This window comes from Saccopteryx bilineata, chromosome 5 (assembly GCF_036850765.1).
Source record: "Saccopteryx bilineata isolate mSacBil1 chromosome 5, mSacBil1_pri_phased_curated, whole genome shotgun sequence".
NCBI lineage: Eukaryota > Metazoa > Chordata > Mammalia > Chiroptera > Emballonuridae > Saccopteryx > Saccopteryx bilineata.
This window is the reverse complement of record NC_089494.1, coordinates 56,278,756-56,294,737: the sequence shown is the minus strand read 5'-3', so window position 1 is coordinate 56,294,737 and position 15,982 is coordinate 56,278,756. Positions and strand designations below refer to the sequence as shown.

The 15,982-nt window shown below is 39.5% G+C and overlaps 1 protein-coding gene across 3 annotated transcripts in view; it reads right to left on the bottom strand.

Annotated features, from left to right (window-relative positions):
• The window catches only part of ZNF385B (zinc finger protein 385B), a 452,357-nt gene that overhangs the window by 319,843 nt on the left and 116,532 nt on the right, over positions 1-15,982 (bottom strand). For 2 of the 3 annotated variants that reach the window (XM_066233194.1, XM_066233192.1), the window contains exon 2: positions 9,272-9,595. The exons of the other annotated variant lie outside the window; for it this stretch is intronic. In XM_066233194.1, coding sequence (XP_066089291.1) covers positions 9,272-9,593 — 322 coding nt within the window. In that variant the 5' untranslated portion in view covers positions 9,594-9,595. The remainder of the gene's footprint in view (positions 1-9,271; positions 9,596-15,982) is intronic. 3 annotated transcript variants of the gene reach the window in all.

Below are 15,982 nucleotides of genomic sequence, written 5' to 3'. Positions count from 1 at the left end.
GTCACCATGTAGGGCGGGGTTTGTGCAAGACAAAAGAATTTATTACTAGTAGGTTTACTTCAAAGGTTATCATTATTATTATTTTTGGCTAAAGGAAGTTTTTCAAATAGAAAATAAATGATAAAATAATAAATTTTTGAGCTTTATGAAAAAAGAAAGAACAATAGAAAAATAGAAATATTGGCACATACATTAAACCAGTGTTTTTCAACCACCGGTCTTTGGACCAGTGCCAGTCTACCAGATATGTCATGCCAGTCGCGAAAGAGTTAAACACCCTGATGGTGTATGAAGATTACAGACCCAACCAGTGGTTGAAAAACTCTGTGTTAAACTATATTAGTCAGGATTATCCAGAGAAATACAATCAATAGGATGTGGACATATATGACATATATTTGTGTGTGTGTATATATATATATATATATATATAATAAAAAATATTTCTTATAAGTAACTGGCTCAAAACTGAAGAGGCTGACAAGTCCCAAGATCTGCAGTCAGAAAGCTAGAGACTCATGGGAACTGATGCTATAGTTCCAGCCCAGAGGCTGACAGGCTAGAGACCCAGGGAAGACAGGAAAAAATTAATGTCCCAGGTCCCAAGCAGTCAGATTGGTAGAATTACTTCTTATTCTATTTTTGTTTTATGCAGACCTGCAGCTGACTGGATGAGACCCGTCCACATTAGGGAGAGCAATCTGCTTTATTTATTCTATAGATTTATATATAAAACTCATCCAAATTCAAATTGACAGAAACATCCAGAAAACTGTTTGAGAAAATATCTGGGTACTCTGTGGCCCACTCAAGTTGACGTATAATAAAGTTAATTCTCACACTATCCCTTTCCTCACAAGTTTTATAAATCATATTTGATGATTCAAACAAACATTATAACCACCTGATACTCAAGACAATGATATTTAAAAGAGAAGTTAAAGGATCCATGTGGAAGTAAGATTTTTGTATTTCATTTGAAGTATCTAAACGGTGATACCAGTAGATTTTCATAAGTATATTGTGATACCCAGAGCATCCACTCTAAAGACTGTACACTCAAAAAGAATAAAAATAAATCAAGATGAAACCTAAAAGATGTTCATGTATCAAGAAAAAAGAAACACAAATGAGAAGCAGAGAAAACAAATAGAAAACAAATAACAAAATGGCAGACTTAAGCACTAGCATATTAATAATTACCTTAAATGTAAATAGCCTAAATATATCAATCAAAGATATTTTTTCAGCGTAGATTTAAAAAATTACCCAGCTTTATGCTGCCTACAAAAAACTCACTTTACAATTCATGACATAAGTAGGTTGAAAGTAAAAATATGGGGGGAAAAGGCTGTCGTAAACCAGTAATTTTATTTTATTGTTATTATTTTGCAAGAGAAAGACAAACAGGATGGGAGAGAGATGAGAAGCATCAACTCGTAGTTGCATCACTTCAGTTGTTCATTAATTGCTTCTCATATTGTGCCTGACCCAAGGGCTCAAGCTGAGCCAGTGACTTCTTGCTCAAATCAGCAACCTTGAGCTCAAACCAGAGACCTTTGGGATCAAGTTAGTAACCATGGGATCATTTTGATGGTCCCATACTCAAGCCAATGACCCTGTGCTCAAGCTGGTAAGCCTGTGCTCAAGCCAGATGAGCCCACACTTAAACTGATGACCTCAGGGTTTTGAACCTGAGACCTCAGCATCCCAGGCCCACATTCTATCCACTGTGCTACCACCAGTCAGGCTGGTGTAAACAGTAATTATTTCTTAAAGTCAAGAGTACAGGCCCTGGCTGGTTGGCTCAGTGGTAGAGCGTCAGCCTGGCTTGCAGGAGTCCTGGGTTCGATTCCCGGACAGGGCACAGAGGAGAAGTGCCCATCTGCTTCTCCACTCCTCCCCCTCTCCTTCCTCTCTGTCTCTCTCTTCCCCTCCCGCAGCCAAGGCTCCATTGGAGCAAAGTTGGCCTGGGCGCTGAGGATGGCTTCATGGCCTCTGCCTCAGGTGCTAGAATGGCCCTGGTTGCAACAGAGCAATGCCCCAGATGGGCAGAGCATCGCCCCCTGGTGGGCATGCGGGTGGATCCCGGTCAGGCGCATGTGGGAGTCTGACTGCCTCCCCATTTCCAACTTCAGAAAAATACAAAAAAAAAAAAAAAAAAGAGTACAAGGGGTCCTCAGGTTATGACAGTTCTTGGCATACAGCATTTTGAGTTTATAATGTTCACTCCCATAAAAACTTTAAAAAATTGAGACGTGAGTGTTTCAGCTTACTCATTCTTTGTCATTTTTTTTTCTGTTATTACAATAGAGTATAGTACAGTATATTTATGTCCTTTTCCTTATTCTGTGGCTTAGTTGTGTTTTTATGTTCTAGATTATGATTTTACAACTGTGTTAGGATAGGTAAGTGACTTAGGCTAGGGTGTGTTTCAATTTACACCAAAATTTGTGTTACATCACTGTTGTAGTAACAGACTGTGTCATAACCCGAGGACCACTGCATATACATTAATATCAGATAAGGTAAACTTCAGAGCAAAGAAAATTACTAGAGACAATGAGAGGCATTACATTATGATAAAAGGTTCAACCCACCGGGAAGACATAATAATCCTAAACACCAAACAACAGAGGCTCAGATACAGGAAGCAAAACTGATTGAGCTGAAAGGAGAAAGATAAATCCATAATTATAGTTGAAAACTTTGACACTCTCCTCTCCACAACTGACAGAATTACTAGACAGAAAATCAGCAAAGATATAGAAAATCTGAACAACACAATCAACCTAAGGGATCTCTAACTAATTTATATGTAGCTTCACCCAACAACAGTGGAACACATATTTTTTTAAGTGTCTATGTAATATTCACAAAGAAAGACCACATTCTAGGCCATAAGACAAACTTTAACATACTTAAAATAATAGCAATCATACATTGTACGTTCTCTGATTTTCTGACTGTAATAAAATTAAACTAGAAATCATAATAGAAGCCCTGGCCGGTTGGCTCAGCGGTAGAGCGTCGGCCTGGCGTGCGGGGGACCCGGGTTCGATTCCCGGCCAGGGCACATAGGAGAAGCGTCCATTTGCTTCTCCACCCCCACCCCCTCCTTCCTCTCTGTCTCTCTCTTCCCCTCCCGCAGCGAGGCTCCATTGGAGCAAGGATGGCCCGGGCGCTGGGGATGGCTCCTTGGCCTCTGCCCCAGGCGCTAGAGTGGCTCTGGTCACGGCAGAGCGACGCCCTGGAGGGGCAGAGCATCACCCCCTGGTGGGCAGAGCGTCGCCCCTGGTGGGCATGCCGGGTGGATCCCGGTCGGGCGCATGCGGGAGTCTGTCTGACTGTCTCTCCCCATTTCCAGCTTCAAAAAAAAAAAAAAAGAAAGAAAGAAAAGAAATCATAATAGAAAACCAACAGAAAAATTAAACAACATATTTCTTAAACAATCCATGAATCAAAGGATAAAGCTCCAAAGAAATAAGAACTGAATGAAAATGGAAAACAACATATCAAAATATGGAGGAACTAAAATAGTGCCAAGGGAGAAATTTATAGCACTAAGCGCTTACATTAAAAATGAGAAAAGGTCTCCAATAATTAAGTCCCCGCTTTAAGAAGCTAGAAAAAAGAAAAAGTAAACTCAAAGCAAGCAAAACTGGAGAAACTGAATAAGTTTGTAGATTGCGTTCATGTCAACATCCTAACTGTGATATTTTTCTGTAGTTTTACAGAATGTTGCTATCAGTGGGAGCTGGACAAGGTGTTCAATAGAGTTGTCTGTGTTACTTTGTCCAACCGCATGTCAATCTCTGTCTCAATAAAATTTTCAATTAAAAAGTCATAATAAATATAATCACCTAAAATGCCCAGTTTTCTAGTAGTATTATCAAAGATGATAATGAGCAAAAACTTCAGGATTTGGTTTTTTAAAAATTATCAAACATCTTTTAAAGATATTAAATCTTAATCTCTTTTTGTAAGATAAGTATCAAGAGAACATAGATATCTAAATAAATTCATGACAATACGGTGTGCTAAGAACAATGATAGAGCTACACATAAGCAGGTGTGGCACAGGGAAAGGAATGACTAACTTTACAGAGATCAGGGAAGGCAATTTTGAAGAGATCAGGTGAATATGCGAAGATAAGTGTCAAGTTATTCAAGGAAAAACAACATTCCAGGCAAAGGGCACATCAAAGCAAATGCATGTAGGAATAACCTATAAACAGATTATTATTATCGGAGTGAAATATGATTGGAGAAAAGGGGAGAAGATCGCTTTGCCAAAGTAGAAAGTATCTGAAACAGGAAGAGTCTTCCTTGTCCTGTGGGAACAGAGGCAGAGGAAAAACATAGCTGCCCAAACACACTTGTAAAAATGTGTGGAGACAGCTGCTGGAATTCAGAGGTCACCTAAGTTCTCCTTCTAATGCACTCTGCTTTAGGTCAACCTGGAGCCTCCCCAGCAAGTTCAGACAGCCCAGCGTAGGTGTTGTCTCACCAGGATACCACATGACTGAGTAGAGGTTCTTTTCCACGACCCATATACAACTTCCAAGTCCAGATAAAAATACTGACCACCTCCGTTCTCTATGTCTGGTGACTAGTGACCCTCATCCTGCCCTCTACTACCAAAGGCTGAGACCTATTCTTCATCCTGGGTGCCTACTGCTGTAAAATTTCCCCATCATTCCTTATCCCATTCACCTTCTCATTCTCTGAGGTAGATCTGAATTTTTAAAATTTAAAGCAAATAGTGGATAAGTGACTGATAATCTAACCCAGTGGTTCTCGAATTTTAGCTTGCATTGGAATCACCTGACAAGGTATTTTAAAATGCAGATTGCCGGGCTTGATCCCCAGAGTCTCTGATTCAGCAGGCCTGGGGTGGAACCCAAGCACTTACATTTCCAGCAGGTTCCCAGGTGGTGAGAAGCTTCTGTTCTGCAATCACACTTTGAGAACACCAATCTAACAAGCTAGGGAGGATTTATACCAGTGAAGGGGCTTCTTACCTTAAATAAATCCGTAATTGAGAAATGGTCAGAAAAGAGAAAGGTAGTCTTCTTTTGCTTCTTTTGCTCCTTGTCTTCTCCTGAGGCATCCAGCGACACCGTGGAAGGGAAGGATGTCATGGAAAAAGAGTGACATAGCCCCACCACAACCCCACCAACAAATTCTCACCCCTAACTGTAAGCTTTATAGGTAACTCTGCACCTTCTATAGCATCATAAAAACAGTGCAGGCAGACTGAAAGGCTGTGGCAAAGTGGATGAATGAAAGTTACCTTGTGCCAGGTATTGTGCAAAGGAGGTTGCCTCATTTGAATCCTCCTAACAGATTTATGAGGAAGGTACTATTATTATTACATACAATGTAGGTGAAGAATAAGGAGGTTAGGTCACAGCTGGATTTGGAATAAGTCAGCCTACTTCCGTGGCCTGATTCATCACCATGGTGTTACTGCCATTTATCTACCGGACATAAGTTAGGCTGAACAGTAACTGCCTAGTTTGTGCTTCCAGGACACTGCTCAGACACTGACCCTGAGTCGAAGTTCAATCAAGAAACAGAGGATATAAGTTTCCTTTCTGGATTGCACCCTATTCATGCAGTAAGGGCGGTTCTTGCTGTTTAGAGGCTTTCCCTGCATTTTGTTCAGCAATTCCTGATACTCTGACACCCTCACCCTTCCGATCAGAAGCAGGTAAATCGTCAAATAGAGTAATAAATGTTAACTTAGCATTTTATTCCCCTGTGTCGTCAAGGAGTGTTTGTGCCCATGAGGGAGAATCAAGTTGCCCCAGGATTACCGTGGGGATGACTGCTTATGTTCTAGGGCTTTTGGGACCATATTTCCTGAGAATGGGAAAGGATTCTCTCTTAGGGGTGACTTCTGATCCTGCTCTTTGCACTACTTTGGCAAAAATAATATTTAACTTAAACGATAAAACATCAAGCTCAGATGATGGCGGTTCTGCTAATTGTGGTAAGAGAGACACATCTGCACTTGATTTTGAGGTGCAATGGAGATAGAGGTTAGCATGAAATACCTGCTCACATCATCTCCCCTTTGTGTCTGTCTCTATGTCTAAATGTCCCCTTTTTATAAGGACATCTGTCACATTGGATTAGGGTCAACCTAACCCTAAGGAATTAATTTTAAATTAATTTTCTCTGTTAAAAATCTATCTCTAAATAAGGTCACATTCTAAAGTACTTAGGATTAGGACTCCCATATACACTGCTCACAAAAATTATGGGGTATTTCAAAATAAATATGAAGCTATAAAATATCCCCTAATTTTTGTAAGCACTATATTTGGGGGCATAATTTAATCCATAACACCCCCCATAGCCAAACGATTGGCATAAAACAGAGACTGGCGTTTTGTTCCCTAATGAGGGGGGAGCCTGCTTTGTTTGTGGATTTGCAGTCTTCCCTGTGCTCCCTGAGCAGAGAAGAGACAAGGGGAAGAGCTCCCACACCCACTCCACCTCAGCAGCTCTGAGTTTTCAAGAGGAATGTTCATTGTCAGATTGATTCTGTATGTGCCTTTAGTCGCCAGTAGTTGGTACATGGGTGCGAAGAGAAGACACAGTCTTGCCAGGACTGCCACGATGTGGGAAAAGGAAGTACAAGAAGTTGAGAAATGAAGCCCTTTGTTACCAACTGGGCGTGAGCTGGGAGATTCAGCTAAATCTCAGGGACTCCCAATCCCTCAGGGAACACATGGTTTGATAGGAGCACCTGTGACCCACAGAGACAACCAGAAGAGGAATCATTTACCCAGAAGAGCACTGCAACCTTGCCAAGGCTGTAAGGCAAGGACACCTCCACCCACCTGTCTTCCATGGTTGCCCACCACCTGGGCAGAAGTGCCGGCAGACAGAAAAGCAGTGTGAGAGTCAACTGCCCCCCACCCTCCACTTTACACTCCAGGGTCTGTCTCATCAAATCTTAATTTGGTTACGGCAAGGAAGTTTGTATATAGAGAACTGAATCTTCTAAATCAAAGAGTCCCTCTCAATATATAAAAGTGAGAAGTGGCCCTGGCCGGTTGGCTCAGCGGTAGAGTGTCGGCCTAGCGTGCGGAGGACCCGGGTTCGATTCCCGGCCAGGGCACATAGGAGAAGCGCCCATTTGCTTCTCCACCCCTCCGCCGCGCCTTCCTCTCTGTCTCTCTCTTCCCCTCCCGCAGCCAAGGCTCCATTGGAGCAAAGATGGCCCGGGCGCTGGGGATGGCTCTGTGGCCTCTGCCCCAGGCACTAGAGTGGCTCTGGTCGCAACATGGCGACGCCCAGGAGGGTCGCAACATGGCGACGCCCAGGATGGGCAGAGCATCGCCCCCTGGTGGGCAGAGCGTCGCCCCCTGGTGGGCGTGCCGGGTGGATCCCGGTCGGGCGCATGCGGGAGTCTGTCTGACTGTCTCTCCCTGTTTCCAGCTTCAGAAAAATGCAAAAAAAAAAAAAAAAAGCAACAATTCATGACCACAAATAGATGACAGCACACAGACCTGAATTTACCCTGAGTGTTATTGCATGGCAGAAAACAGCAGCAAAATAGTGAAGAATAATGGCTATGCTATTAATTAAATGTGGCTGGACGTCTACAGCTGCCATATCCATGCCACTGAACCTGGACACATGACTTTATCTCTCTGTGCCTCCATTCTTAGTCTGTGAATAATGGATAATCACAGTACCTACTTCAGGGTTGATGAGAGGATTAAATGAGAGAATTACTATAAAGTTCTTAGGACCAGAATATGACCCTTAGAAAATGCTCAACTAATGTTAGCTACTAATATTACTACTTATCAGAAGCTCACTTTAGGCATAGATAATTGGAATCTAACAGATATAATTCAAACCATTATTCAGGACTATTTGCTCTCTGATTGAGATATAAGACAGTAATCAATGTTAACATATCAACTATATTTCTAACATGTGAATTAGTATTTAATAGATAAATTAGATGCATTAATGTATCTGTAAATATTTATACTTACAACAATTATAATTATAATAATATAGAAACACAAAATGAAAAAAGTAATTTTCCACTATTTTACTAAGTGTATATATATATATCTTGTATCCTTTCTTCCACAGCATGATAGGCATCAAATGGGGAAATAATTTCTAATAAAATTACATTGGTAAAAGTAGTTAGGTTAACCTGAAATCTAAAACAATTATTTATCTACATACATACAATTTACACTGGAGCTTAGTGAGAATCATGTCATAACTTCACAAAACCAAAAACTACGTAGCATCACTGAGTGAAATTCCAACAAATGGCTGCTCCGCATCCTCCGTGAGGCTGAAGCCTTCTCACCAGAGCAAACACTTGCTCGAGTGGAATTCGAAGCTCTCCCCTGACATTTAGAAGGAGGCTTATCTTAGCCTCCCCAGTGAAACTGGGTAGGAGGTTCACTTTTTGTAAACATCTTCACCATGGACAACAGTAAGCTGCACACTTTCCTTTAGTTATGTCACAGAGAAGATACCCAATGGCCAGCAGTGTGGAGGAGGAGGAAGCGCTGCCCGAGGATAAGAGGTTTTTAAAGCCTGTTCAGAACTCAGGGCAGAAGCAGGAATGTGAAAAGCCCTAAGCCTGTGCCTGTGCCCAGCCCACGGGAAAGAGTGAGAGGCAGGCAGGAGGCCAGGGAAAGTGCTTGGGGTGGGGCTGGATCTCAGAGGCAAGCCTTGCTGGTTTGGGCAATGCCTGTTCCTATTGTTAGGACTTCGCCTGCATGAAAGCGGCTGTGGCTGGCAACTCTCTAAAAGAATATCACAAGTCTAACACACAAGACTAATGGTCCTTTCCTGCATCACGGGGTGTTATAAATAGAGCTGCAGCTTTTAATATACTATCAGGTAGTATGCTACCCAATAGAAAGCAGACAAAGGAAATCCAATAAAGCCTAATTTTACAGAGAGAGAGAAAAAAAATTGATATCACTGGTCCATTTTAAACACATTTCAAAATACTTTAAGAAATGTTAACACACTCCGGGGTTACAGAACCAAGCCAATGGTCCAATAAACAAACTTTGGGTGTATAAATGCATTTGTGTCCAATACAATATATATACTGAGAAGTAATAAAGAGCTCTTGGATTTTTATCTATAGGGAAAAGAATACATATTATTACGATGGTAGCTTTGAGGTGAAAGATAAGTCTTGCTCTAAACAAGAACAGAAGCTTTTCTCCCAGCAGCAAATGGAGCGGGAGGCCCTCCTGCCTACCTGTGCTGGAGTTGGTGCCAGGGCTAGCCAGCAGTGGCCCTGAGCCCGGAGCCGGAGCCGGGGTTTGAGGCGGGGCATCACTCAGCTGCTTGACTCGTTTGCGGTGAGATTTGCCGTTATAATGGACCTGGGCCTGGGCTGCAGAGTTTAGCTGGATGTTGCACACCTCACAGAAGGAGAATAGAATTTTCTTTTTCTCTTCACTAAACTGGTCCTCAGGATGGTCGTTTTTTATTCTCTTGTCTTCAAAGCCCCGTAGAAAAGTTGCCATATTCATAATTCCATCTTCGGGGTAGTTGTCAGGACTTAAGTAGTACTTCATACCTGAGAAAAAAAGGGGTAAAACTCCTTGTGAAATATGTGCCTTCTTATTTTCTAGTATGATTAGAATTAATTTTCATGATATAGTTTAAGCTAAAAATCTCCCAGTTACACAGTGGTCGCTCTTGGAAAAAGTCATCAAGAGTACCTAACTGAGCAAATACAGCCTCTGAATATGTGTTCATTCCACCTGGAGCACTTTCTACTCCATCCTTGCCACTCCACCCATCACCTCTCAAGTCCTTTTCTCTCTAACTCTTACCCACCCCTGAGCTCTTAGCTGGAGCACCACCCTCTCCAGGGAGCCGATCAGAGCCTGGAGAAAAGGCAGCCCTCTTGTTACATGCTTGAATAGTGTTGTGTGACTTCCCTTCGTAGCATCTATTACCAGGGCATTTTAAATGTATTTGTGCAATTATTTGGCTTAAGTCTGCTCTCCAATAGAGTGTGAACTTTGTGAGGGCTGTAACCTCATTTCTGAATATCCTTTAGGGCTAAAACAGTACCGTTTGCACAACAGGCATTTAAATATCTATTAAAGATAGTAAGAATCAAATGATGTTATGATTCCAGAACTGAAAAATTGTATGTGTAGACACAAAGGTGTAAACAATAAACACATAAACAATAAACACAATAAATAATGCACACCTGCAAATGGACACATGTTCTAACCTGGGGAGAAGGTGAGTAACAAAGAATGAAACACAGTATGTCTGCAACTTGTATTTGATTGTGTTCCTAAAACCCCTTTACAAGTCAGTCAATGGGAATTTGAACCTATTTTCTTATAGATGTAGTGAAACTAATTGTATTAGGTTGGCAACAAAGTATTTTCGGCTGTCACACATAGCATTGTAATTGTTTTGAAGGACTTCTGTCGGTGTTATGGTTTTTTCCTTTTAACATTTGATATCAGTTACATTCAGGTTACTTTAGAAGCAAATTGTGCATAATTTTGTTTGCAGCTATTAGTTTAGGGTCAATTTTAACATGGAGTACAGAAACGAACATTTTCGGCATACTTTACTTTGTTATTTGCATAAAGGAAAGAAAGCTGCTGAGGCTCACAAAAAATATGTGAAGTTCATGGTGTTCATTGCATAACAGAACGCATATGTCAGAATTGGTTTAAAAATTCTGTTCTGGAGATTTTTCACTCAAAGATGACCAACATTCTGGTCAATCTACAGGAGTTGACGATGACCAAATCAAAGCCATAATTGAAGAGAATCTTCATATAACTGTTTGAGAGATTGCAGAGAGGTTAAATGTATCGCACACAATTGAAAATCACTTAAAATGTCTTGGACTCGCTAAAAAGCTCGATATTTGGGTTCCGCATGAATTAAAAGAAATTCACCTAACACAACAAATCAATATTTGTGATATGCATCTCAAGCGCAATGAAACCAACCCTTTTTTGAAAAGAATCATCACTGGTGATGAAAAATGGGTTACCTACAGTAACATCATTCTAAAACAATCATGGTCCAAGCGTAATGAACCAGCACAAACCACATCTAAAGCTGAATTGCATCAAAAAAAGGTCATGCTGTCAATTTGGTAGGACTACAAAGGTATTGTGTATTTTGAGCTGCTTTCAAGAAACCAGATGATCAATTCAGATGTTTACTGTCAACAACTAACAAAACTGGATGAAGCAATCAAAGAAAAACAGCCAGAATTGGCAAATTGCCAAGGAATTGTGTTCCACTATGATAATACAAAGCCTCACACATATTTAGTAACTCGTGGGAAATTATTGGAGCTTGGCTGGGAAGTGATGTCGCATCCCCAATACAGCCCTGACCTGGCACCATCTGATTACCATTTATTTCGAAGTTTACAAAACTCTTTGAATGGTAAAACTTTCACAAATGATGGCCTTAAATCGCACTTGGTTAAGGACCAAAATTTCTATGAGCATGGAATCATGAAGTTGCAAGAAAGATGGCAAAAGGTCATTGAACAAAATGGAAAATATATAATTGATTAAAGTTTATTCTTCGTATAAAAAATGAGTTTTATTTCACACTACAAAGCCAAAATTACTTTCTTGCCAATGAAATATTTAGGTTTCCAGATTAGTCCATAAATATCAATTTAACCTTTGATAAGACTGAAATGCCTCATCAAGACCCTTTGGCAATAAAGCCAAAGTTGGCCTTTTATCTTGTTCAGTTCTACCATAACATATGTAATTTCTTCATTTTAGTAACACCAGTATTACCAGCATTTTCATACTTGCAGCATCATTATCACAACATTTTTGGTTCTTAAGCAGAATAAAGAAAATAACACTCTCAGAGACAAAAGAGAAGTATAAGAATCAGGGAATAACTGGGCAAAAACTAAGAAAATATGTACCCATGAGAAAGATTAGGCTGAGGTAGACAGTTGTGTGTCATGAGGGTTGGAAAACTCAGATAAACAAAGGGTCATGGCTTGTGAGGGATTTCTGCCTATGGGGGAAATGCAGGAGGTTGGAAAATATTGGCTTTGATTAGATCGGCTGATCCAAATAGACGTGGAGCTCTTTGGAAAGGAAGAAGCAAGTAGAAACTTGTCCTTATTTTAAGTGTTCACCAGTTGAATGCTTAAAATTCAGAAAATGAGTTATAGTACAGGGTGTGACCATAAAGATAGATATTGAGCCTGACCAGTGGTGGCACAGTGGACAGAGCACTGACCTGGGACACTGAGGTCTCATGTTTGAAACCCTGAGGTTGCCAGCTTGAGCATGGGCTTGCGAGTGTGTGTGAAGGGTCACTGGCTTGAGCATAGGATCATCAATATGACCCCAAGTTCACTGGCTTGAGCCCAAAGGTTGCTGGCTTAAAGCCCAAAGGTCATAGGCTTAAAGCTGCTAGGTCACTGGCTTAGCTAGTGCCCCCAGGTCAAGGGACATATGAGAAGCAATCAATGAACAACTAAAGTGAAGCAACTATGAGTTGATGCTTCTCATCTCTTTCCTCTATCTCCCTTCCTCACTCTCTCTCTCAAATAAAATTTGAAAAATATATTTTTTAAAAAGATAGATATTGATTCTATATATATAGTATGACATAAAGAACTCCTTATGTACACCCTATTGCAAAGTTATGTATTACACCACAGGCTAAATCATAACTCTCAGAGAATTGTGAGAAAATTGCTCATTTTGTTATTTAAACCTATTTGCCACGTAAAATACCAATTTATGAAACTATTTTACAAAAATTTCTAAATAAACCTATTCCTTTTAGCTCTCCCCAAAGGCAGTTTTCTTTTTCAAAATCTATTCAACCATATATAAATTAAATTTAAGCAATTTATGTAACTGAATTATAAATAAAATGTTATTTATTATTATTTTTTTATTGTTAAGCAATTTACTTTTTACTTTTTTAAAATTAATTTTAACAGGGTGACATTGATAAATCAGGGTACATATGTTCAGAGAAAACATATCTAGGTTATATTGACATTTGATTATGCTGCATTCCCATCACCCAAAGTTCAATTGTCTTCCATCACCTTCTAACTGGTTTTCTATGTACCTCTCCCTTCCCCCAAAACCCCTCCCACTCATCCCCCCCACCCCATAACCTCCACACTCTTGTCCATGTCTCTGAGTCTCATTTTTTTGTCCCACCTATGTATAGAATCATATAGTTCTTAGTTTTTTCTAATTTACTTATTTCGCTCAGTATAATGTTATCAAGGTCCATTCATGTTATTGTAAATGATCCGATGTCATCATTTCTTATGGCTGAGTAGTATTCCATAGTATATATGTACCAAAGCTTTTTAATCCAGTCATCCACTGACAGACACTTGGGCTGTTTCCAGATCTTCGCTACTGTGAACAATGCTGCCATAAACATGAGGTGCATTTCTTCTTTTCAAACAGTGCTATGGTGTTCTTGGGGTATATTCCTAAAGTGGAATAGCTGGGTCAAAAGGCACATCGATTTTTAATTTTTTGAGGAATTTCCATACTGTTTTCCACAGAGGCTGCACGAGTCTGCATTCCCACCAGCAGTGCAGGAGGGTTCCCTTTTCTCCACATCCTAGCCAGCACTTATTCTATGTTGTTTTATTGATGAGCGCCATTCTGACTGGTGTGAGGTGATATCTCATTGTGGTTTTAATTTGCATTTCTCTAATGATCAGTGATGTTGAGCATTTTTTCGTATGTTTATTTTCCATCTGTATGTCTTCTTTGGAGAAGTGTCTATTCATTTCTTTCGGCCATTTTTGATTGGATTGTTTATCTTCCTGGTATTGAGTTTTACAAGTTCTTTATAAATTTTGGTTATTAACCCCTTATCAGACGTATTGTTGAATATGTTCTCCCATTGTGTAGTTTGTCTTTTTATTCTGTTCTTATTTTTTAGGCTATGCAAAAGCTTTTTAGTTTGATATAGTCCCATTTGTTTATCCTGTCTTTTATTTCACTTGCCTGTGGAGACAAATCGGCAAATATATTGCTGCGAGAGATGTCAGAGAGCTTACTGCCTATGTTTTCTTCTAAGATGCTAATGGTTTCATGGCTTACATTTAAGTCTTTTATCCATTTTGAGTTTATTTTTGGGAATGGTGTAAGTTGGTTGTCTAGTTTCATTTTTTTTTTGCAGGTAGCTGCCCAATTTTCACAACACCATTTGTTGAAGAGTCTGTATGCTCTTACCTCCTTTGTCAAATATCAGTTGTCCATAAATGTGGGTTTATTTCTGGGTTCTCAGTTCTGTTCCATTTTTCTATATGCCTGTTCTTATGCCAGTACTAGGGTGTTTTGAGTACAATGGCCTCGTAGTATAACTAGATATCCGGAAGTGTGATACCTCCCACTTTATTCTTCCTTTTCAAGATTGCTGAGGCTATTCACGTTCTCTTTTGGTTCCATATAAATTTTTGGAAAATGTGTTCTATATCTATGAAGTAAGTCATTGGTATTTTAATCGGTATTGCATTGAATTTATAAATTGCTTTGGGTAACATAGACATTTTAATGATATTTATTCTTCCTAACCATGAGCATGGTATATGATTCCACTTGTTTGTATCCTCCCTGATTTCTTTTATCAATGTTTTATAATTTTCCAAGTACAGGTCTTTAATCTCCCTGATTAAATTTATTCCAAGGTACTTTATTTTTTTGGTTGCAATGGTGAAGGGGATTGATTCCTTAATTTCTCTTTCTGACAGTTCATTGTTAGTGTATAAAAATGCCTCTGATTTCTGAGTATTAATTTTATTATCCTGCCACCTTGCTGAATTCATTTATCAGGTCCAGTAGTTTTTTGACTGATATTTTAGGGTTTTTTATATACAATATCATATCCTCTGCAAATAATGATAGTTTTACTTCTTCTTTTCCAATTTGGATGCCTTTTATTTCTTTTTCTTGTCTGATTGCTGTGGCTAGGAATTCCAGAACTATGTTGAATAAGAGTGGTGAAAGGGGGTACCCCTGCCTTGTTCCTGATCTTAAGGGGATTGCTTTTAATTTTTGCCTATTGAGTATTATGTTGGCTGTGGCTTTGTCATAGATAGTCTTTATCGTGTTGAGGTATGTTCCCTGTATTCCCACTTTGCTGAGAGTTTTGATCATGAATGGGTGCTGGATTTTATCAAATGCTTTTTTGCATCTATTGAAATTATCACATGGTTTTTCTCCTTCCTTTTGTTTATGTGATGAATCATATTGATTGATTTGCGAATATTGTACCAGCCTTGCCTCCCCAGAGTAAATCCCACTTGCTCATGGTGTATGATTTTTTTCATATATTGCTGAATCCAGTTTGCTAATATTTTGTTGAGGACTTTAGCATCTAAATTCATCAGGGATATTGGCCTATAATTTTCTTTCTTTGTATTGTCTTTGCCTGGTTTTGGAATTAGAATTATACTCACCTCATAAAAAGAGCTTGGAAATCTTCCTTCCTCTTGAATTTTTTGAAATAGCTTGAGGACAGGAGATAGTTCTTCTTCGAGTATTTGGTAGAATTCACTTGTGAAGCCATCAGGCCCAGGAATTTTTTGGGGGGGAGTTTTTTGATAACTGTTTCAAACTCATTTTCGTAATTCATCGGTTTAGGTTTTCTGATTCTTCCAGATTAAAATTTGGAAGATTATATGTATCAAGGAATTTGTCCATTTCATCTAGGTTGTCTAGTTTTTTGGCATATAGTTCTTCATAGTATTTTCTTACAATATTTTGTATTTCTGTTGTATCAGTTGTTATTTTTTCACTCTCATTTCTAATTTTATTTATTTGAGTCCTCTTTTTTTCTTGGTGAGTGGGCTAAAGGTTCATCGATCCTGTTTACTTTTTCAAAGAACCAGCTCCTGGTGTCATTGATCCTCTGTATTGTTTCTTTAGCCTCTATGTCATTTATTTCT